Source organism: Ambystoma mexicanum, chromosome 4q (assembly GCF_040938575.1).
Source record: "Ambystoma mexicanum isolate Mex_15411 chromosome 4q, UKY_AmexF1_1, whole genome shotgun sequence".
NCBI classification, from domain to species: Eukaryota; Metazoa; Chordata; class Amphibia; order Caudata; family Ambystomatidae; genus Ambystoma; species Ambystoma mexicanum.
In genome coordinates this window covers 255,200,555-255,223,445 of record NC_090928.1, presented here as the reverse complement: position 1 = coordinate 255,223,445, position 22,891 = coordinate 255,200,555, and the positions used below count along the sequence as shown (strand labels likewise).

At 46.0% G+C, this 22,891-nt stretch overlaps 1 protein-coding gene across 1 annotated transcript in view; it reads left to right on the top strand.

Annotated features, from left to right (window-relative positions):
• The window catches only part of LOC138467651 (glycogen phosphorylase, brain form), a 760,591-nt gene that overhangs the window by 655,822 nt on the left and 81,878 nt on the right, over positions 1–22,891 (top strand). Inside the window, exon 18 of the mRNA XM_069607828.1 lies at positions 12,728–12,862. Coding sequence (XP_069463929.1) covers positions 12,728–12,862 — 135 coding nt within the window. The remainder of the gene's footprint in view (positions 1–12,727; positions 12,863–22,891) is intronic.

The following is a 22,891-nucleotide window of genomic DNA, read 5'->3' as shown; positions in this document are numbered from 1 at the left end:
CTATGATTTGAAGGGACCAATAAAGCGGGGCCTGAGTTTCCTGTGACACTGTGACATTTGAATGTGTTTGGTCAAGAGCCAGACTCATTTTTGCACTGCATAAGCAGGAGCTGGCTGCTGTTTGCCATTGGCCAGACGCAAGAGATCTTTGCTTGCTATAAGATATTTTGTGCAGTGTGGTGCACCTCTGCTATCTTCTGTGCTAGCTTTTGTGCTGCCAGAATGGGACTGATCCTAGTTAAAAGGACAAGGAAACATATTAGCATGGTAGCGTGTCACACAATAGAAAAGTGACATACCGATGCAGATGTTATGAAGAATATTGTATATATACGCAGCAAGTGGGAGACAATCACTCCAGGTATCTTGAGCATGTGAAAAGAAACAGCGGATAAACTGTTGTATCACCTGGTTAATGTGTTGCATTTGCTGTAGATATGCAGATGGGAATTAGTGGAGCAATGGACTTGAAAACCCAGTTGTTCTTCCATGGCATGCTAAAACCTGGCAGTGAATTGGAGCATTTGCTCAGAAACCAATCTATCAAGCTGTGAAAGCTAGCAATGGGCTTTATTACGGGTCCGGCGGTAACCATGCCGGTGGACCCGTAAATATTTACTGAAGCCTGACTTGCGGGTAACACCGGGGAGTTACAACCCCTGTGGACCGGAAAGTCAGGTGCCAGCAAATTGTAAGTCCCCATTCCCATAGAGTCCAATTGGACTTTATGGGAATGGGGACCATGGAAGCGCCAGCACCGTTGTTAACGGTGCCGGTGCTTCTGTGAAAAATGTGCGGGTGGGTGCCAACCCGCCCACACAGTTGCAGTGTGCCGGTCCAGAAACAACGATGCTAGTAAGCTTATGGGCTCCGTTGTTTCCGGGCTGGCACACTTAGAATGAGGCCCAATGTGTTGCAAGAAAAGATGGGGCATTTTTTCAATCCAAGGCAGACCTGAGAGCGGAATGAATGCTCTTATTTCAGAGTAGGTGTGAGCTCCCACACCGAAGAAAATGTTCTTGCGGGACGAGGGCAACTCTGTGATGAAGTCCATCGTAACAATCATCCCGGCGTGTCTGTCAGGGCCTTCCAAGGTTTGCAAGAGGTTCGTAGAGGGTTGATTGTTCCCCTTTTGTTGTGCAGAAATTGTACATTCCTGGAGATATGCATCAATGTATTTTACCACCTGAAGCCCCCAGAACGAGCATTGGACAATTTCCTTTGTCTTACTTTGCCCGGAAGGACTTCATAGTTAGGAATCATGGCACCACTCGAGTAGTTCACAGTGTGTCCTGAGTAGTAGGGCAAACAACTGATCTTGCATATATCAAGTGTTTGGAGGCAGTCCTCCTGGGCGTTTTTTCATACATTAGACTAATTATGGTGCTCATAGAGATGACATCAATTGTTTCTCTAATCCCTTTAGGGCCCAAACGATGGTCGTTGAGGCTGGGTACAGAACGTGTTCAGGTTCTACTGTTGCCATGGAGTTACATTTGCTGTGAGACAATGCATTTTATTTGTATGGAGCCAGAATGGTAGAACAGTGTGCAAATGACGTGGGTAAAAAACAACATCCAACAGGCGTTCCAATGGTACAAATATCATGCTTCTTTCAAGAACACCAGGTTCTTATGATAAGCAATTTCTCCACAGAATGCACTGATCCACCCAGATTGAGTAGCCGATTTGGGAACCCATCTCTAATGGGCAGGCGGCCCTAATCCAAAATAGCATAGTTGCATTCTACAAGAGTGAGCTTCACAAAGTGGTAGGCTACCACTGTAACAGTCCTTCTTTCTGCAATAACATGGTTCCAACAGACCTGTTGTAGTCATTTGCTTCGAGCACAAATAGTTCGCAAGCATTTGGTTGAATCAAAATGAGAGACGGGCAAAAGTCTTCCTTGAACGCATCAAAATCTTCTTGCATGGTAGCATTCCAAAGGAATCGGACAAGCTTTCAAGTAGGTGGTTCAGAGGTTTCACAATTGGGAGAAATCGCTTGTAGAAATTGGCAAATTCCAGAGATCACTGGGGTTCTAAGAGGTTGGTGGGTTTACACCATCCCAAGACAGCTTGAACCTTCTTCTGATCCATTTTCAGCCCAGTGGGAGTGAGTAGAAAGCTCAAGATCTCTACCTAATTCATGTTGAATTGCCATTTCTCCTGTTTGTCGATGATATTATCGTCGATGATATTCTGGTAACTAGCAGACACCTCTTATATGTGTTTGAGGAGATCCTTTACATTTTTGGAGTAAATGGGTTGTCATCAAGGTATATGAACTGAAAGCCTGTGGGGTTGTAGTAGAGACCATAAGGTATGATGGTGCATTCAAAGTGTCCTTACTTAGCCTTAACGAAGGTTTTCCACTTGTCTCCATGCTCGATCTAATCTGGGTAGAGAAGTAGCCGATGGCTGTTCTTGATCATGATCTATTTTAGCTCCCCGTAGTCAATGTACAAGTGAGCTCCATACATTTGTTCTACACAAAAAAGATTAGGGCCCTTTTTAAAATATGTGATTCAGAAATTGATAAAATATTAATAAAATAATGAATCAACAAGATAAACTTTCAGGGGCCATTGTTTCCCGGTGTGGAGGGAACAAATTCTCCCAAATTGAATCTTTTGTTCTGGTATTAGATAGTCCAGACAGTCATATGCGCATGGTGGGGGTTGTTTTTCAGCTTCTGTCAGTGATAAAGCATGAGCCAAAACTTGGTATTGTTGTGGGATCTCATTCTTGGAAGCAACTATAGCAGTGCGTACAGTTGCTGTCACAGGAACCATGCTGGTGAATTTAGGAGTCTGGCAGACTAGCTGACAGTTTTGGGACAGAAGATTCATTGTTGCAGGGCAATTCAATTTTGGAATTGTGATGGAACCAACAAGAAATTGCCAGAATATCCTTCGGGTTTGGTGCACCAATTAGTTCAAACAGAATGAATTCCTAGTGATCCTGATAGTGATTCACAGAGCGGTAGCTAGGTAATGTCCCTGGATGTCAATGAGGATCCATCTGGGGAGTGGATTGGCTTTGGCGGGGTTTTCAGGAACATAGAACCAGCATTTTCCCCGGTGAACTTTAAATTCATGTAGTTGGCGGAGGCTCAAGAGTTGGCAAAGGCAGCAACCTTCACAGGTGCATTAGTTCCCAGAAATTCGGAGTGTACATAGACATGCTTGGATCCTGCAGACCTTTACAAAACCAATCATCAAGAACAATCAAAGAATACAGTTTAAACATTTCAATTAATCAAATTCTTAATAAAACCAGCCAGCGCTAATCCCTCTGAAACAGAGTTAACATTCACACATCTCATCCAATTGTTATAACCATTTAATTTCCTCATTGCAGTATTCCCATCACATAATTTAGACATACATTTCTTTTTGCAATTATTTAGTGCTGCATATTCTAATACCAGGTGTCTTGGGGTTTCAAAAGGGGAGTCTTGATAGAACCTACATCCCATGTCTTGTTCGAGGATAATATTTCTCCTCAACAGAAACTCTTTCATTAAAAGAAGGTTCCATTGTTGCCTCAAAAGAATCATTCTATAATAGCGATTATGAAATTGAGCCAAGATAAGCGAGGGGGCGCCACGCTTCTTGTATTCATATACCAAATCGCACAGGGAGGGATAGGAGACTAATAGGTCAGTAGTGCACACCCAATCTTGATCATAAAGAGCTTTCTTCACTTTCCCTGGATTGGACACCAAGGTGTCACAATCAATCGCCATATTAGTGAGAATACCAGAACACCTGGTTTCTAGTGATAGTAGAAACTGACAATTATTTTGCTGATCCTTTGTAACCAGCAATTGTGCTCCCAGATCTTCATATAATGAACTCGACATCGGGCGATCAATTTCAAATATAGTGCAAGCAACCGCCATTGCACTGGAGCCCCCGATGAGGTAGTCCCCACTTCGAATCTAAGAGCTAGCAGAGGCATAGCATTAGGAACCTTTAAAACTTTACGCCAGAGTTTGGCCTTGATGTTATCCAATACCTTAAAAATTACCTCATCAACCAATTCCAGTCCATATATCAATTTTGGCACAATCTTTCCTCCAAAGAAATTTAATACAGGTCTAATAGAGAAGCTGCCATATCTTACCTTTGTTTACTAGAGTCTCTCTAATGTGTTTCAACACCGGCTGAGCACTTATTTGAAAACCCAAAGTATAGCAGCGAATCTGTTGTCCCTATCACCTTGTTTTCTAGAGACCAGACTTTAGATTTATACTTTTTTCCCTGAGATTGCCAAAACCCTACTCTCTCTAGGATTGATTAGTAGACCATTGTCTTTGGCGTATTCCAAAAACTTGAACAGCAAACGTTGGAGGCCGACCCGACAGTTATCAAATAAAAGGAAATAATCGGTATATGTCAACCATTCCACCCTGATTGACCCAACCTTAGGGTCAATCAATCCAGACCCAGCCAAGTACTTCACAGCGTCAGAGACATATAGGTTAAAAACCATTTGCATTGGCCCAAGCTGAGTCCTGCAATGCCCTTACCACTAAGCCATTCAAATTAGTAGAATGTCCTCTGCGGAAGTCCCTCTGGAAATTATTTAGTCTTGAGGTTGACCTAGTCCGCTCTTCCAAATGGCCCAGTATTAAAGATGCAAAGATTTTACAGTCTGCATCGATTAAGGAAATATGGCGATTGTTTTTCGGGTCTGCCTTAGATCCTTTCTTAAAAATGGCCGCGATATTGGCTGTGCTCCATGAGGAAGAAAAGATCCTGAATCTAAAATACTGCGGAATAACAGCAGTAGGACCTTAGACCAATTCTGTGGGTCCGACTTCAGGGCTTTATTGGTGAGCCTGTTGGGCCCTGGTGCTCTTGACTTATAACATTTATTTTATCAGAACCCACATTTCCTCGAATTCTAACTCGGGGACCCATGGAGTAGCTAGAATATACTTGTCAACCACTGAGATATGTTCCGTCTGCACAATCACACGGCTGTAAATCTCTCTGAAGAAATCGATCCATCGGGCCTCTGCAACAACATTCAATTCACTAATTTGGAACAAAGGCTCCAAGTTGTTAATCATTGCCCAAAAATCCTGAGCATTGTGTTTAATCAAAGTTTGTAACATTCACTCTGAATCAGCCTGGAGTAAAGCTCCCTTCTCAGATTTACAGAAGTTTCTATATTTTTGTTTTAGCTTCCTCAGTTGCTGGATCAAATCTGCTTGGCCGCCACCCAATCGCTTCACAGCTCTAATGTCTCTGTGCAATTTCCTCTTTGCAGCAGCCAAGTCCTCATTGAATAAGTGTGTGGATTTCCCTGAGGAATGGGTGTTAAATTTGGGGTTTGATTTCACTTGCTCATTCAGTTCCCCCATAAAACTATCAAAGCACATGGAGTTGAAAACCTCAATTTTCCAATCAAGAGGGGTATGTCTAATGATCATATCTAAATCAGAATTCAAGATCACAATATTTCAATCTGACCACCGAGTAGCATTCCCTGCGCAGTTCGATACAATGTGCTTCATCCTATTACCAGAACGTGATTTGATCAAAAAATAAAATTCAGTGCTCAGCATTGCGTTGTCACTCCAGTTATTTGCCTGGACAACGAAATCCACACAGCAGGTTAGTAACTAGGAGTCCACGAATATATAATCTAGGGTTGAGAAACTCTGCCCCCGGTTCCAAGTGGATTGAACCCGTGCCTCCCCCTGAACCATCTTATTAATTGCAAACAATCCCCAGGCCTCCAAAGTAGTCACCCATAACCAGCCATTTTATGCCTTGAGGTCCTTAGATATCATATCTCCAGTCACGTCCCAAACCCCCTCTACTATTTCTGGCAAGATACACTTGGAGTTAAAATCTCCCGCTATTATTATTTTCCCATCTGGAAAAATCTCGACCCATGCGTCTATACAATTAGAGATAGAATTCAGGAAGCTAAACAATTCACCACTATGCCAATAACCATTCAGAACCAACAAGTTATTCTGGGCATCAGCGGTTGTCAAAGAAACTGCCATCACCCCAAACGGGACATTCGGGAGCAGAACCGCCCTCATACCCAGAGAAGCCCTGACTGCAAACAACAAACCCCCCAAAGCTCCCCCCCCCTACCTGGTTTGACAGATTGTTTAAGCACCTGGTAGCTGTCAAGAAGAGGGACATCCAACAACCATGTTTCCTGGAGTAAAATAATATGACCCTGCTTTAACACTTGCATTGCCTCGATGTTACTAAGTAGGTTTTGACTACCTCTTGAATTCCAGGACACAACTTTCAGAACAAAATCTTGGGCGCCCCGCTCCTCGAACCTATGGTACTATGGACCTAGTGTCTTCCACAGTGTGGATGTAACTTAATTCTAATTGAATTTGCTACCATCCTCATGCCCCCAACATAGTTAATTGACATTGAGCCAGGTTACGTCGAATTAATCACAATTTGAAGCCCCCACCCACCAAGGTAGTCCTACCCTCTAGTTCCACATCCGACACATTTTGAACATCAAATCCTAGCTCTTTCAACTTAAGTCTCTCTGAGAAAACCAGCTCCTTCACCAAGTTTGATCTAAAGTATAGTAGACAGCAGTCCGTATTTGCGCAGTTCGGAAATGCCACTAGATCAATGTATACTGACGATAATAGGCTCAACATTGGAATTTCCACTAAAATGGTATGGTCAATAGCCCTATTCAGATATAACTGGACTTCCGGGCCCAGGAGGATACTCAGTCATTTTAGGCTGATTATTACACTGACTAATCACGGCAGATACAAGCTCTGTCTTCCCAACCTTTTTATCCATTTTGTTCAATACCCTGCCTGCCCTTTGAACATCACTGTCCTTGGCTTGCCGTAAAACACTATAGGGTTTGGGTTTGGATACCCCGCCTGCAGCCACTGACCCTTCCCCTGGTTTCTTTTCATTGTGCGTGTACAATTTGTCCAACAATTGCCCGACCCCCGCATTCAGAGTCGGGTATAAGTTCGATGGTATACTCTGCATACAGTATTGATTCAATTTGCTCCCCAAGTCTGAGCCTCTAGAAGTATTCTCCGTGGATGGATTCCATTCATTAATAGTGGGTTCAATAGATGGAGATGTTTAGAATCATGCACATTCTCTCGGATGCTGTAGATGTCATTCGATTGAGCCGAACCCTCTCTCTGAATCGGGAGTCGAGCAAAGTTAGGTACCCCATCCCCAGACTGACCTGTAGGAGTAAAAATATTCCTGTTAGTGTTCCCCTGAAGGGCTCCTCGTTCCAACCTCTTCCCATCGTGGGCGATCAACCCTTGAGGATTCTCCCCGATGCACCCCTGGGTCTCACTAGGGTCACATGATAAGAGAGAGTCACATATTATTATTAAGGTATTGTTATGGTATTTATTTTTGTTATTTTCTATTTTATTGTTTGCTTGTTAGGCGCTTATACAATTAGAAAATAGTGTTTCAAAGTGCCCACAGGGCAGGGAGGGAGCAAGGGTGGGAAAAAAAACATTAATAGCACAATATTTAAGAGCAGAGGGCGGAAAAGGGTAGAAGAGATGAACCTTCTATGCCCTGTGAGTGTTCAGAACATACAAGCGCAGCAAGGAAAAGGGAAGAGGGGGTAAGTGGTGAGTCTGAGCTCATGGGTGAGCCAGAGATGAAGTGCTAGGAATATTGAGTGCTACATGGACTGGGGCTGTGGGAGGTGTAAGTGTGAACCTCCAGGGCGTTGGGTGTGCAGATGCAAGTGCTGTGGATAGACAGGAGCTGGGCAGGCTTGGTGTTGGAGGTCAGGGCCTAGAGGATGCATAAGTGCCCAGGACACTGATCGCTGCATATGTGGGATGAGGAGAGAAGAAGGGAAGGAGGAGGAAAAGAGGAAAGTCTTATGGAGCTTCTGGAATTAGAGAAGATCATGCTCAAGACGCAGAGGGAGGGGGAGGCTATTCCATAGGAGGGAGCCCGCTGGGGAACGTGGACTACCACCTACTCTCTGTTAAGCAAAATGCTTTACACACAGAGAGTTGGTGCAAGAGGAACGTAGTGGTCTAGAGGGAGAGTATGTAGTGAGATAAAGTTGAAGATAGTGTGGTCCAATCCTGCTCAAGGCACAGAGGGAAGGGGAGGCTATTGAGAAGCAACAGAATGCTTTACAGAGGTATACACCGATACAGATACATAACCAAGTGCTTTACAGAGGTGTACAACATTACAGATGCATAACAGAGCGCTTTTCGGTGGTAACAACAGAACAGATATACAGCAGGGGTAGGATACAGGGGGGGACAGAGGAGGGGTACAGGTGTACCAGGTGGCGGGGATGAGAGGGGTGGGCGGCGTCTATTAAGTCAGGTGGGATAAGGGGCAACGTGATGGTCTAGGTGTTGAGGAGGAGAGACTCCTTGAAGAGGTGGGTCTTGAGTTATTTTCTGAATTTTAGGAGCATGGGGGCGAGTCTGTCGCCGATGGGGAAGAGGTTCCATAGTCTTGGGGTGTAGGCGGAGAAGGCTTGTTTTCTGGTCCTTTCCTTTTTGCAGTGACATATTTTAAGTCTGCACGTGTTCTGGCTTCTGGTGGTGACTTGAGGACGACTGCCTTATAGATGATGCATCAAGGCTTGAAGGTGATTCATTCGTGCAGTGGGAGCCAGTGAAGGTCGATGAGGGCCGGGTTGATGTGGTCGCCTCTGCGTAGACCATAGATGAGTTGTATGGCTGCGTGTAGGACACTTCTCAGGGGCAGAAGCAAGGATGACGGGAGGCCTTTGAGGAGTGCATTGCCCGCATCCAGGTGAGATAGGACCAGTACTTGAACAGTGGATCTGAAGCTGTCCGGAAGGCGGAAGGGGTTCACTTTTTGCAGGAGGGAGAGATGATATCAAGCTGTCTGACTTTTCTTAGCTATGTGTGTCTTGAATGAGAGGTGTTTGTCGATGTGGATCCCAAGGGACTTGGTGCAGGAGGTGAGCTCGGGTGTGAAGCCCTCTAGAGTTCATGGTTGATGGCCAGGTCTGTATGTCTTGGTGTTCGGTGTTGTTGGTGAGGAGTAGGAATTTGGTCTTGTAGGGGTTGAGCTTCAAGTATGCACTGGACATCCCAGACTGGATCAGCGAGAGGCAGGTTGTGAGCCTAGGGATGTCCTTGATTGAGTCGATCTTGAGGTATAGCTGTGTGTTGTTGGTGTATTGGTGGATTTGGATGTTGTGTGTGGCTAGTAGGGCTCCAGTTATAGATTGAAGATCACTGGGGAGAGGATGAAACCCTGCAGGACTCCATAGGTGACTGGTAGCATTGGCGATCTAGTGGAGTCCATATGAACAAACTGCTTGCGGTTGGGAAGGTAGGACTGGAACCAGTGTAGGACAAGGTTGCTGATCCCCTTGCGCCCATGTAGGGTGTCCGTAAGCGTCTGGTGGTCTACTGTGTCGAAAGTGCCCGAGAGGTCAAGTAGAACCAGAAGTCAGGGGTGGTCATTGTCAGGAAGTTGAGAGCATCATCGACCACCTTTATGGTTGCTGTCTCTGTGCTGCATCTGGGTCTGAACCCCAATTGGTAGGTTTGGAGGAGATTTTGGTGTCAATGTGTTGCTGCAGTTGTGCGGCTACCGCTTTCTCAATGATCTTACCTAGGAAAGGAAGATGGGTGGTGGGGCAATAGTTACCTAGGTTGTTGGGATCCAGAGTGGGTTTCTTTAGTAGAGGGAGGATTGGTCCTGTCTTTAGGGTCGATTGGAAGGTGCCTTGAGTTAGGGAGCTGTTGATGATCTCCAGGTAGGGAAGGCAAACTTCTTCAGGGAGGGTCTTGAGGATGGATGCTGAGAGGATGTCATCTGTATGTGATGTGGCTTTGAGGGCGACCAGGGTTTCCACCAGGCCCTCTGTCAAGAGTGTCTTGAATGTTGTCCAGGGTGTGGATATTTCGTGAGGAGTGACGTGATCTGGGTCTGTGGATGCAGAGCCAGCATCTATGTCCTGACAAATCTTGCTGATTTTGTCGATGAAGATGGTTTTGATGGGGGTGGATTTTACGATGGAGTGTGGTATGGCAGGGTTGTCTAGCGGGTTGACGCACTGCTTGCCCACTTTGAAGAGGGCTCTGTTTGATTGGGTTGGTATGGAGGATGTTGAAAGGCATGGCTAGGAAGTCAGGCCAGCCAGGCGGGAGAGGAGAGCTGTAGTGGATGGAAGACAGTGCAGTGATGATTAGGCCGAGGGGGTTACCTTTCTCGTGTGTTGGGTCTTTCGTGTTGTGTAAGGCTGAGGGTTTCAAGACGGCTGAGTAGAGCTTCCTTCATCGGTTTGGTGGCCTTGTTGCCTGGGAGGTTTAAGTCTCCTAGGAAGATGTTGTTTGCGTGCATGAGGGACATGGTGGTTACCAGGTCGTTGAAGTTTCAGATGAAGGCGGTGTTGAGTTTGGGTGGTCTGTAGATGAGATGGAAGGTGACTGTGTCTGCCGGGGAGAGCGGGAAGTGGCAGGAGAGGACTTTGAAGGAGCAAATTTTGTCGACATATGAAGTGGCCTTTATTTTCACAATGCGTACATAGATTTTCAAGGCGTTTCTCTGACATTTCCTTAGGATATAGCAACAGCAGAGTCAATCTGTCTTGCAGCCACTTTCTCCTCTCATAGTACTTACATCTATCATTGTCAATTGACCTCTGATAGCAGCTCGTCTGTCCCCCCTTTTCCCTCCTTGTCTTTTCCTCCCCCCAGCACTACTCTGAATCGCCGTCTGACCTTTTGTGATAGTCGCCTGTTTGTTTCCTCTCCTCCCCCCTCTCTCACACCCCACCTCCTCCCACTACCTCTCCTCTTGTTACTTATGCATTACAACAATTGTCATCAGGCATAGTAATGTTATTGCTTGTTTTGTCTCCTTCTTCCCTTCCCCTTTCTCTCCCTAACTGTTCCCTGCACTTGCACTATCAGAAATGTCGCCAGGCTTATTATGATAGTATTTTTCACATTCTAAATTGTTTCAAGGACTTCTTAGAATGTAACTGTATTCTCCCATGTTCCCTCCCTCCTTGAAGCGCTTTGAAACACATTGTGTATAGGCACTATACAAATAAACAATCAATCAATCGCAATGGGTGTGGGCTCGGGTTCTTCCATGACTGATGCTCATGGGACCTGGTAGGCTAACTGGAAATGAACGTGGTAGTGGAGTGCATTCTGTGTTCTTTACTTTGCCATTAGTCCTGGGTTCGTTGATCGATTTGCAGCCCAACTGTGATGAGATCTTCAATGCACATGCACTAGAGCATCTTTCCTTTACCGCATAACAGTCTTGGTACTCGCCATTCCTCTTACTCGTCCCAGTACCAGAGTGGTGTTTGTGTATGTCTGAGTTAATAAAGAGAGGATGTATGGCTCTGGGTTGTCTCTTACTCTTCTCAGTACCTGACTGGTGGGTATTGAGAGATGGGTTTCTGGAAAAATAGAAAAAGGGATTGGTAATACCCTACAAAGGCCTGGGGGATATTTGAAGGGAAATGGGGTATAACGTGTTACACCCAAGAGTGTATCATCCCCACTCTCCAAGTCTCCTCCACCCAGGTGAACCTCCCTCGCATATCCACCCCCACAGTCAGGATCCAAAAGCAACAGTCTTTCCCTGGCCACCTGGGAGGAGGATATATTGGAGAAAGCCGTGAGGACGTCCTCAGAATCCTCACACCTGTCATGGTTTGTGAACGCCATGCAAGGGAACGTTGTGGGCGATGGGAGTCCCGTGATTACTATATATGATGACTTTTGGGGAAATAGTTGTACTACAGTGGTACTTGTTTTTTGTGTGTATTATCCATACTTCAAGCTTCTCTTAAAGGGACAGGTGCCTGTTCCTGCACCATATGACAAGCCACTGCCAAAAAACTGAGGGAGGTAAGGGAATCTTCCACACACCACCTCCTGGGCCCAGCATCACATAGCTGGTGGTGGCACCCAGCCCCGTGGCCACCCTGCCCGAGGCTTCTTGGGTCAGGAGGAGGACTTCTTCACAAACCCTGCGATGTGAAGCTTAAATATGATTTTGGACTAACCTTTCAGAAACCAAGAGGGTTTAATGGGAAAATGACGTAGGCACTTGGAGTAGATATCTATCAAAGGCACATTAGAAGCACTCTTCAGGTGGTGGTAGATTGTAGGCAACTTCTTGGTTTATGTGGTTTGATCCTGGCATATGGATGAATGAGGAACCAGAATCTTTGACGTTTAACAACCCCCCCTCCCCAAAATCATCTATACCTTAGCTTGCAATGCCTTGGCAGACTTGTGCATGGCAGCAGTCTCAGAGCATCCAGCTGCTTTTTTCTACTTGAACTTGAATCAGGTGAGCCATTAATTATTGCAACAAAACGGTAACATCCATCAGTTTGGGGGTGGAGAATACTGTTCTGCTCTTGTAATAAAGCTTTTGAAGCCACTAATCTAATATATGCAAGGTGATTCTTGGAGAAGGACCCATTTTGCAGAGCACTTACATTGAACATGCATGCCACATTTGTACTAATTGAAGTCAGTCATGTTAAACAGGAAGTGTAGGAAAATCATTCACAGAAGGTAGGTATAAGGGTAATCAGACCATGGTCTGTCACATGGTACTTATGTTGGAACAATGCAGCTGGCAAAGCATTTCCATAGCTAATCTGGAAGGTGTACAGGCAGTTTTGTAAGACATTTAGTTTAAGAAGCATTAACTGGATATTTTTGGTACTTTGCTTAGGTACATTGCCAAAGACTATTATGATAAGATCCCTGAGCTGAAGCAAGCGATGGACCAGATTAGCAGTGGCTTCTTTTCTCCTGAAGAACCCGACCTCTTCAAGGATGTTGTCAATATGCTGATGAACAATGACAGGTAAGAGCCACATGGCCTTCCTCAGCTGCCTCTATGATGTTTCCCCTTCCGTAGACTACCTGTCAATGATGTAGGCAATATGAAGCATGTGCACTCTCTCTCAGGACCACTCTAAATGTATTGACCAGTGGTAATGTTAATGTGTCTTCATTTGGTTGCCTCACTGCCTAGATAACCAGAAGATAACATGCTAAACAGTAATAATCCCCATTCTAGGACTAGAAAGCACTGTTTAAAATCATCTATTTATTTTCCCCTTGCATTTTCAGAGAAACTTGACAAGGAATGCTTTCTTCACATTGAATTAAGGAACCTGACTGGGAGTTGACCTTAATGGTGTGCTTCACAGTGTGTTATTTGTGCCTGTAGCATTTTAGCTTTAATAATACACCTTCCTTTAAACCTCTGGAATTGATACTAAGGCCATACTCTTCTGCATTCATAAATAGAGCAATGCCCCCCATGTGCTTGCCAAAATGGATTCTACTATGTCTGGCAGTTAAATTATTTCAATGCAAAAGGTACCTTGGGACAGACCTTTTGGGATTTCGATGAGATGAGATATGTCACAGGGTTCCATTGATCAGGATGGAACGTAAGGTCAGAGAGACCCTGTGGGTTGTGGATGGCCACCCACTAAATGATGTCGACCCTGCATGGGGTACCAGTCCCAACCTTGTCAGCAAACCACTTAAACCAGACCTAGACAGTAGGCACAGGTCACGTGTAAGTATATAACAGGCGTGCCATAGCATCCATGGTCTGTGAGTAGAGATAGTGATCGCAACATTCTGTATTGCAAAACAGATAACGCTGTAAGTTTGGTCTGTGTTCTATGCTGCCGACATCTTTGGGGCTCACCTGGTTTGTGCGGTAGCCCAAGAGTATGCAGAAGTCACAAATTGACTCAGGCAGGAAGGAACAGAGGTAAAGGGTGACACATCCGGTTACTTAGGAGAGGCACGGCACAATGAAGTGGCTGGCATTACAGGACCCTCCTTTTCCGGTCATCTTCCATTGCAGCCAGGACCAACAAGCAGTAATGGGGAGAAGGCCGGAACTAGAACCAACAACTGTTCCTACGGCCAAATGAACAAGAGGCACCATGGGTATACAAGGAAGATCGTAAACCTCCCATTAATGACAGGGCTATAATAAGGGGCCAGCACAGTGTGGGAGTTTGAAGACACGGTAGATTAATGAAAGGGTGCAGAGAGAAGGAGTAGATTGGGGAGGGAAAGAACAGCATATTGAAGAAAGGTGAAGAAAACAACGTGAGGAAGCCATTGAAGGAGGAAAAGAACAGCACATGGGAAGAGCATGGAGAAACCAGGAAAAGAACAGCACAGTGAAGGATGGTGGAGAAAACAAGGGGGAGGCATTGTAAGATGGATAGAAGAGCATAATGATGTGGCTAGAAGTAATCAAGATAAGGAGGAAGGAAATAAACAACAAAGGAGAGAGGAAGACAGTGACGGAGGCAAAGGAGCATGGGGGTTCCAAAGTAAATACCAGAATTGGCCTTGCCAAGTGAGCCAGCTGCTGGAAGAGGGCTGAGAGGTGAAGGAGTGAGATCAGTGGGACCAGAACTGAGGTGCCACCAGAACATCAGGGCTGGGTGCATTGCAAGCCCTGTGGCATATGATGAAGACCCATGCCTGGCCCCTGGGGTGACTAATGGGGTAACTGAAGGGGCTGGGTGCCAGCATCCACGACACAATGCTGGGTCAGATGGCAGTGCACGGAAGATCCCATAGTTAACCCCACCAGTCTCGAAGAGCAGGACAACAGCGAATTCCCCAGATATGTGCAAAAGCCTAAGAAGAAATGCTCCCAGAAGTGTTGAATACTTGTGTACCCCAAACATATATGGCAGATCAGGGTGACTAGGGCACAATCAGTAACGGAGTATGTAGCATGAGAACACAAGCAAGCAAAGTCTGCCACTCCCACAGCTACCTGGAAGCTGGTATGGGAGGATGGGCGGATCCCCGCATGTTTCACACACCAAAAGCAGAGGGGTGCCACAGGGAAAAGAATAGCCAGCAATAGCACTTCACTATACGCAGATGATCTGATGCTAAAGTGAGAAACAAAGATGAAAGACTCCATCATTACTTCCTCAGTACACCGAACCGGGAAGCAGAGTCCCAGGAGAATAGGCAATTCTGGTAAAATCATAGTTCAGGATAAGTTTACCCAGCCCAAGAGCTACGTGATCTTGCATGTAAATGTGGTGCCCTGAGGCCTACGGGCTCCGGCCCGGTAGAAATAAATAAATAAATAATTTCCCCAAGGTGAAACTACTCCAACCATTACGATTGCAATTACAGGCTCTTCAAAGCTATAACAAGGGGAGGGTTAATTCAGATGGTGGGGGTGTTTGGAATCAGAGTAAGGAAGCGTTTAGATGAGGTGGGAGCAAAGAGAGTTGGGCCAGATGTGGTGTTGAAAGGTGGAGAGAAAGACTGAGGAGGAGGTCAGGAGAAGTCAGGAAGTGGGCTATGGGAACATCATAAACAGTGAGGATAAGGTTAGGCATAATCAAGAGGTGGTGAGAAGGAGAATCAGAGGTGGAGAGGAGGGGGTTTTGGAGGTTTGTCAAACATGAAGCAGAAGGAGTTAAGAGGACATTTGGAGCAGAGGGCATATCTGGCCCTGATCATGTTGAGGATTTGGAGGCCAACCCCAAACGAACACGGGCTGAGCCAAAGGAGTATAAAGGAAGAAGCATGAAGCTGTGTGTTGAGGTGGTGCATGAGCAGCACAGTAGTAGCGAAGAACGAGGAACATGCAGGTGGCAAGTGACAGTGGGCTGGTGGTTAATAGTGTCATGACCTATGACAGGGAGGTGACAAGTAACAAAAGGTTTAGAGAACAGCCTGTGCTCTAGATTCACAAACGGTCAGGCTAAACAGCAAATGCTAACTCTGCTTTGCTCTTATATGTGAAAGCAGCCTGCGGCTGTGGGCAAGTCCTGGGGTTGAGTGTGAGAAAGACAGGAAGCAAAGAAAGCAGAAGGGCAAGAAAGCTAAGAGTAAGAAAAGCATAAGATAAAGGGGCAGTGTGAGTGACACACAGGGATGTGTCACATGGAGCCTTCGTGGGAGGCCTTGAGAGGCGTTGGCATTCCTAGAAGTAGGCATCCTGCATGATTTTAGTTTTAGTTATACTTTACTTCGCACAAGCCATTGTAACACCCCCAGATACACCAGTTGAACTGATCTGCTACTGTTTTTGGCCTTTTGGGGCCTCTCGACTTTGTGACAAAAATGGGACTCACAGATGCCAAATATGAAGCCTGTCCTAGTTTTCCTGTCCCTCCATTGAAGACTAAGGGGGTTTCAAGAAGGGCACAACTTCCAACACAGGCAGCCCCAGACTCGCAAGGGTTTGATTTATACAGTATTGTTGATGTGTACATTCCACACCCGCGCAGATCTCTACTTTCCACAGGCCTTCGGATTTGGCTCCTAGAGAGAAAACATGGGAGGACTGCAATCAAGTTCAGGTTGACAGTTAAGTATGGCTTAGATAACGGGGCTGAAGTGGTGAATGGGCTCTACAGAGGGATTGTGAAGGTCCTATTTTAAACATGGACCAGATTTCTGTGGTCCATGAAAGAGATCCCATTGCTCAGCTCATTTGCAAAATATACATGTCGACCCAGTCCGTGTATGTCCACAAGTTACCCCCTAGTGAGGGCGGGGAGAGTTTGGGTCATCCCAATCCCTGTGGGTTGCTAGAGATGGGGCTTCGCCTAGCCCGTGGTGGGCGTTCATTTCATCCACAGGAGTCCTTGACTGATTTTTCTCTGGGAAGATAGAACCCTGATACCTTGACCCTGACTTTGCTGGCATCTTATGCAATTATCCATCCCTAAAGTCTGCCTTCAAGCAGACTATTTCTGTTTGGCGAAAGCAGACATAAGACAGGACCAAACTTTCTAGAAAAGAGTGGATTGTTATATATCTGCTAGAGAGCAATGCGAAGGCTAATGGGCAAACAGAATATCAATAGCTAGTTTCAGACCCTTTGAAGAAAACTAAAATAGACTTTGTACATTGCCACTTGACTGCAGGCCACCAGGACAAGGCAGGACGTCATATGACGTTTATTTTCATCTACCATACTTCAGCACATTGCCACAAAAACACCTGAAGTGATGTGGGACAAGCCCTTATACAGCGCCTTCTGTAAGAAACTCATGGTGGCAACAGTAAAGACAGACACAAGTGATCACAGTTCAAGGGTGTTTATTACACTGTATAATGGGTGAGAAAAATGCATAATCTAAACCTAAATCTAAGATGGGAGCAAGGTACGACCATCAAATAACAAGAAATCAGTTCTAGTGGCGTCTTGTCAAATAAAAAGAGCCTATACAAAAAAAAAACTATTGCCAACCCTTACAACTAAGTTACAAAAATAATGTGTATTAATGTTCTCAAGAAAAAGAAAGAAGTGTTCACCAAATGATAAATCAGGATGGTATGGCTGGGTCTCGCTTCACCACGTTTTTAGCACAGGACAGGGCAGGAACCTTGAGCACAGCACACTCCTGGGCCTCGCCAGCACGAGATTACAGTTCCTTTCAACGATGCCAGGACCTTCTGGGGCCACGTCTCTTTTCCTGCAAAAGTCGTTTGCATTAGAAGGCCAGATGCACCAAAACAATAAACAAACTAAAGTTCCTTTGGCAATCTTTTCACCTTGGGCGACTGCTCTTCGCTCATTGAATCCCCCTCAGCCAGGCTCTGATCCTCCTTGCAACGTTAGCCTCCCTCAATTGGGTTCACTATGGCCTTACACTCAAAAACATATCACTTAACATTCTCAATGTCCTTTTTATCAACTATCCATTGTGGACATCCCTCAGCCGGGTTCACATTATTCGTCACAGGTATATTACTGTTTACCCTTAATTCGCAGGCATCCCTCTGTCGGGTTCACATTTTCCACAGTTCACACAGTGTCTTAGGTTCTTTTCTTTATTTAGGCTTGGGTCTTAGCCCCCAGTCAGGCTTTCCTTAAAGCACCCAGCCAGGTTTCCCTTAAAGCCTCCAGCCAGGGTTCACACAGTTCAATTTAATATCTGGTTCTCTGGTGTGTCCCTGGTTACCCTGATTTGTAGGCATCCCTCTGTCGGGTTCACAGTTGCCAATTTTACCTTTCTCAATTAGCAGTTTTCTCTTATACGTCAAAGAGTTTCGAGTGTATGAGAGATTTAGCTTGACACTCGTAGGACCACTTTGACACTTTACACTAGCCTCTCCTAAGGCCTCTTGGTCTTCGTAGTTTCAACAACACAACACAACCCAAAAGGGCTTCAGTCAGAGACCTTCAAATAAGCACCCGCGATGCCTGACCGCTCTGCTTCTGAACCTTTTACTAGGGTTTCTTTAAAGTTCAATTACACAAGTTCTTTATTCAACAAGGTTGCCACCTGCAACCTTGGGCCCAGCACAGTTAGGTTTTACTATCTGTCTTCTGTGACTCACCAGCTGTGCTGAACTGTTGGAGTTTCTTGTCTCGGGAGTCAAGGACGGCACCACGGCGGCAAGCGCTTCTCCTGGCTTTGGCTACCAGCGCGGGAGGGCTCTGTGTGCCGTTGACAACTGTCACACCACACGCCAGCTGGACTTCCCGGTCCTATGTTTTCCCTTTCGGAGGCTTCGCAGGTCTGAGCTGAAAAGGGCAAGGGCAATTCCCTCCTTGTTGTCCCTCCAGGTCTCTCGGCCTCTTTCCACCTATCTCCTCTGTTTGAACTGCTGGTCCGGAATAGCTGGTTCCTCATGCGTTCGGCCTTGCTCGAAGTGTGCTTTCGTGCTCCACCTTTTATCCCTGTGGGGAAGGGAAAGGGCCATCAGGTGTGCATAGTTATTGTCAATTGCCTCACTCTGCATGAACCTTGTGTTGGGACATGTCAGGTAAACGGCTCGGGTGCTAGTCCGTTTTCTGCCATGGTGTAGGAAAGTGTTTGTGTTGAAAAGGGGTCGGGGTAGAGCTTCTGAATATCCTACGGGGTAGGATGGGGAAAAGGTGTTATAGGGAAGGGGGTCCTGTGTCTCACCCGTCAGTGTCCCACTTCCACTCTACAAGGACCCCTCATCCAGGTGATCCTCCCGCACTGGTCCACCCCAGGAACTGGGTACAATAGCGTTGGCTGTGTCCTGGCCACCTGGATGACAGATCCCTGGGGACTAACGGGTGAGACACCTTCAGGTTTCTCACACTTCCAATAACTGACATACCCTTCTTGAGATTGGGTTTGGATGTCATGGATACTTTGAGTCCTTCTAAAACGAGGAACAAGTATATTATGGTAGTAGTAAACTATGCCACCCGATATCATGAGGCATTTGCCGTAAAGAACACTAGGACCCAATAAATGATTACACATCTGGTTACATACTTTATCCCGGGTGGTTTTCCAGGAAGATATCCTCACTAACTGGTGCTCAACATTCACATCAAGATTAATACATACATCACAGAGCCTGTTACGCATAAAGACTCCCTGCACTTCCATTTACTGCCCCCAAAACCGATGGTCTAATGGATTAATTCCACAGACCCTGAAAAGTTGGTAAATAAATAAGCCAGGAACTGGGATGATTTTCTGCCACGGGCACTGCTTGCTACAAGAAAGACTACCCAAGCCTCAAACTAAATGTCCCTCTTTAGACCGCCTTTGTGGCACCTATGGGCCTTTTCCAGTTTCAAGTGCTGCCCTTTGGCCTCCACAGAGATCCAGCCACATTCCAGCAAATAAGGGATTCTGTTCTCCAGCTATATCAAGCGTATACTGGCACCAATCATGACAACATCCTCATTTGCAGCCTGTTTTAGGCTGACCATGTGTGTCACTTCTATATCCTGTAACAAAGGCACCTGCCTTACATTGCTGGTGGACGTTAGGGTCACCAGGGAGGCTGGGTGCTGCCACAAGTCACATTATGCTGGGCCTGGCGGCAGCATAGAGCAAATCCCCTGGCTCCCCCCACTATGCCACACACAGGAAGAAAGAGTTTGTCATATTTCTACTGTAGATGCACCTATCCTTTTAAGACAATTGAGGAGCGGTAACCTACAGAGTCATCTGTGCCTGCTCGCTCAGCTCCCCTCACATGTCAGTGCAGAAATCTGTTATAAATGCACAGGAGGAATGAGTGAGACACGAACCAGGAGATAGCAACCCATCAGTCACCTCCCAAGGGCTCCACACTCATACAGCTTAAACTTGTTAGGCTAATAGGGTCCCAAGGGAAGGGGTGAGCCCACATCAGAACTGTAAGCCACACTCGGATATCTGACCTGTATACCAATACCCATCCCAACTACCAAAGGAAGCGCACGTGTGTTCCCCTACACCATAGAGAAGGCTGTAGCAACTAGGGGGATGTGCTCATTCAGAGCCGGCTTGCAAAGTGAACAGAAGGAGCTGGAGTAGGAAAGAGGAGCTTAGAACAGAGTCCCTCTAGCCTGGGGAAAGAAGGAGATATGAGACTGGAAGAGGGGCTTAAAAGCCTGAGGTAAGAAAGAGACCGAAAGCTGCAGAGGAGACCCAGGGGCTGGGAAAAGAAAGATACTTTAGCTGTAAAATTACAGAATCCAAAGGGCTGAGAAAAGAAAGACCATATGCGGCTGGAAATAGAAAGCCCCACAATATGGGGAGGAGAGTGACTCAGAGGGCTGGGAGGAGACATATTCAGAAGGCTGAGAGAGGAAACAACCATAGGGCTGGGTGAAGAAAGACGCATAGGGCTGCGAGGAGATAGACCGAGAAGGCTGGGAGAAGAAAGACTTAGAGGAAGACCCCAAAAGGCTTTGACAAGAAAAACCCACAATGCTGGGAGGAGGAAGGTTCAGAGGATTGAGACAACAAACACTCAGAAGGCTGGGAGGTAAAAGACATAAATGGGAGGGGAAGGGCCCAGGGTGTGGGACGAGAAAGATGCAGGGGGCTGGGGGCAGAATGACCCAGACAGCTTGGAAGAGTTTTCAGACCAAGGGAGGTGGACAAAAAAAGAAAGAGAAGATAGAGGAAAAATATAAGGGGTTGGTGGAAGAATTGTTGATAGAGGTGCCGGAGTGGAGAAACATCTGGAAGGAGATGGATGAGGTGGTAGAGAACAGTAGTGAGGAGGAAAAGGCGGTGGACTCTAAGACACAAAGGCATACACCTAGTTAGAGTGGAGGAATGAGCTTGGGGAAAGGTGGACAGGAAGTGCAGGAGAAACTCAGAATGAAGAGGCAGAAAGAGTATGGCCTAGGGCAGGAACCTGCAAAGATTAGACTAGAGGCAAGAAACTGAAGGCGAGAGAGAGACTAGAATAGATGGCTGGAGAACCTGGACCCTAAGTGGGAGGGAGGTGGTAAGAGGCAAAGGGAGTACCCTGATAAGAACTTATGGTAGCCTTAAGTCTCCCTGCATATCTTGCCTTTAGTTGATGGCCATCTCCACTGTGACGCTACCTACAGAGCTCACCAACACAGTCCAGTATGGAGCAGAAACACAAGAGGTGGCGCAACCTCTTGGAAGACCATAGAAAAAAGGTTCAGGAAACCCTTAAAAACAAGACTGAGAAAAAGCAGAGCAAGATCCTGAGAAGACCATAGAAAATGGGTGGGGGAACCCCTTCAGCCAAGAAACAAGTGGAGACAGACCCCAAAGAAAACCATAGAGGAAGGGAACCAAGCAGAGAGTAACCCCCAAGAAGACCAAAGACGAACGGTGCAGGAACACCTTAAACCTGGGACCTAAAACCAAGGAAAAGAGACCCTTTGAAGACCAGAGAAGACGATTACAGCATCCCCTTAACCCTGAGAAAAAAAGCAAACAAGTTATTGTATCGACCTTCCGTGAGATGCACTGTGCTGGGTTTATGGAGAACTGGGAGAACCTTTTATTTGGCTACTCTTTAATCTTCCTGATTTTCTTTTAAGTTGTCTTGAAGCACTGCCTACATCCTGGAGAATCGCCATCCAGCAACTTTGATTTAGTTAAAAGCCTCTCAGTATGTTATTTTGGCTCTAATTCATGTGGCAATCAATGTCAGCCACCTGACACTAGTTATGCAAAGTCCAAAGAATGGCAAACTCGAGATAAGGCCTGATGAAATGGCATCCCTCCTTAGCCTCTGTGAAATACCTTACCTTTACGTTTGGCCAGGGCACAGTTTAGTCCCAAAAACCAAAAGTAGAAGCAATTCAGAAGATTGCAACACCCAAAACTAACAAAAAGCAGTGAGCATTCCGGGGGCTTATATTCTATGCAAGTGATTCACCCTAAACTGCTCAACACTAGTTGTATCACTCACAGTCCAGCTCAAGGGATATGTCGAATCACATTGAGCGATTGTACGGAAGAGGTTTTCAGAAGATTTAAGAGCTCACTTTGCCAGCTGTCTCTCTTAATTATACCTAATTTCATTTACTCTTTTTATCCTACAGACTGACACATCTCGAGTGTGGCTTTGTGCAGTGCCCTCCCAAGTTCCCAACAGAATTGAGCAACTTATCATTTTTATTAGTAGGAAGCTCTTTCCTGGAGAAACAAAGTATACCTTGGTGGTACTTTAGTGTCTAGCCATAAAATAGGCCACTGATGCCTTAAGGTAGGGGCAGATCATGCCCCACTCACCTGATTAACCAGAACAAAGGATACCAATTCCCAGGTAATAAGAACGTTTCTGACTCTTCAACCATGCACTGTTGCTATCATCCATCGGGAAGCACACCTGCATGCGGTTGTTGATTTCTTAAGTATGTATTCCCTTGAAACCACAGAGTGGACCCTGAAAGAAGCAACATATGAGAAAATGCCCTGCCTGCCCCATGTGGTGACTGGTGGGGTAACTGAGGGGGACAGGTATAATGCTGGACCCAGGGTCAATGTGAGGACGGTCCCCTGGTCACCCCAACTAGTCCCAAAGAACAAAGCAGTACCCAGCCAAATAGACCATTTGAAGAGCAAGAGAGTGGTCTGCTGTGGTACTGGCAAGTTTTTTGTAGTCTTTCTGCTGT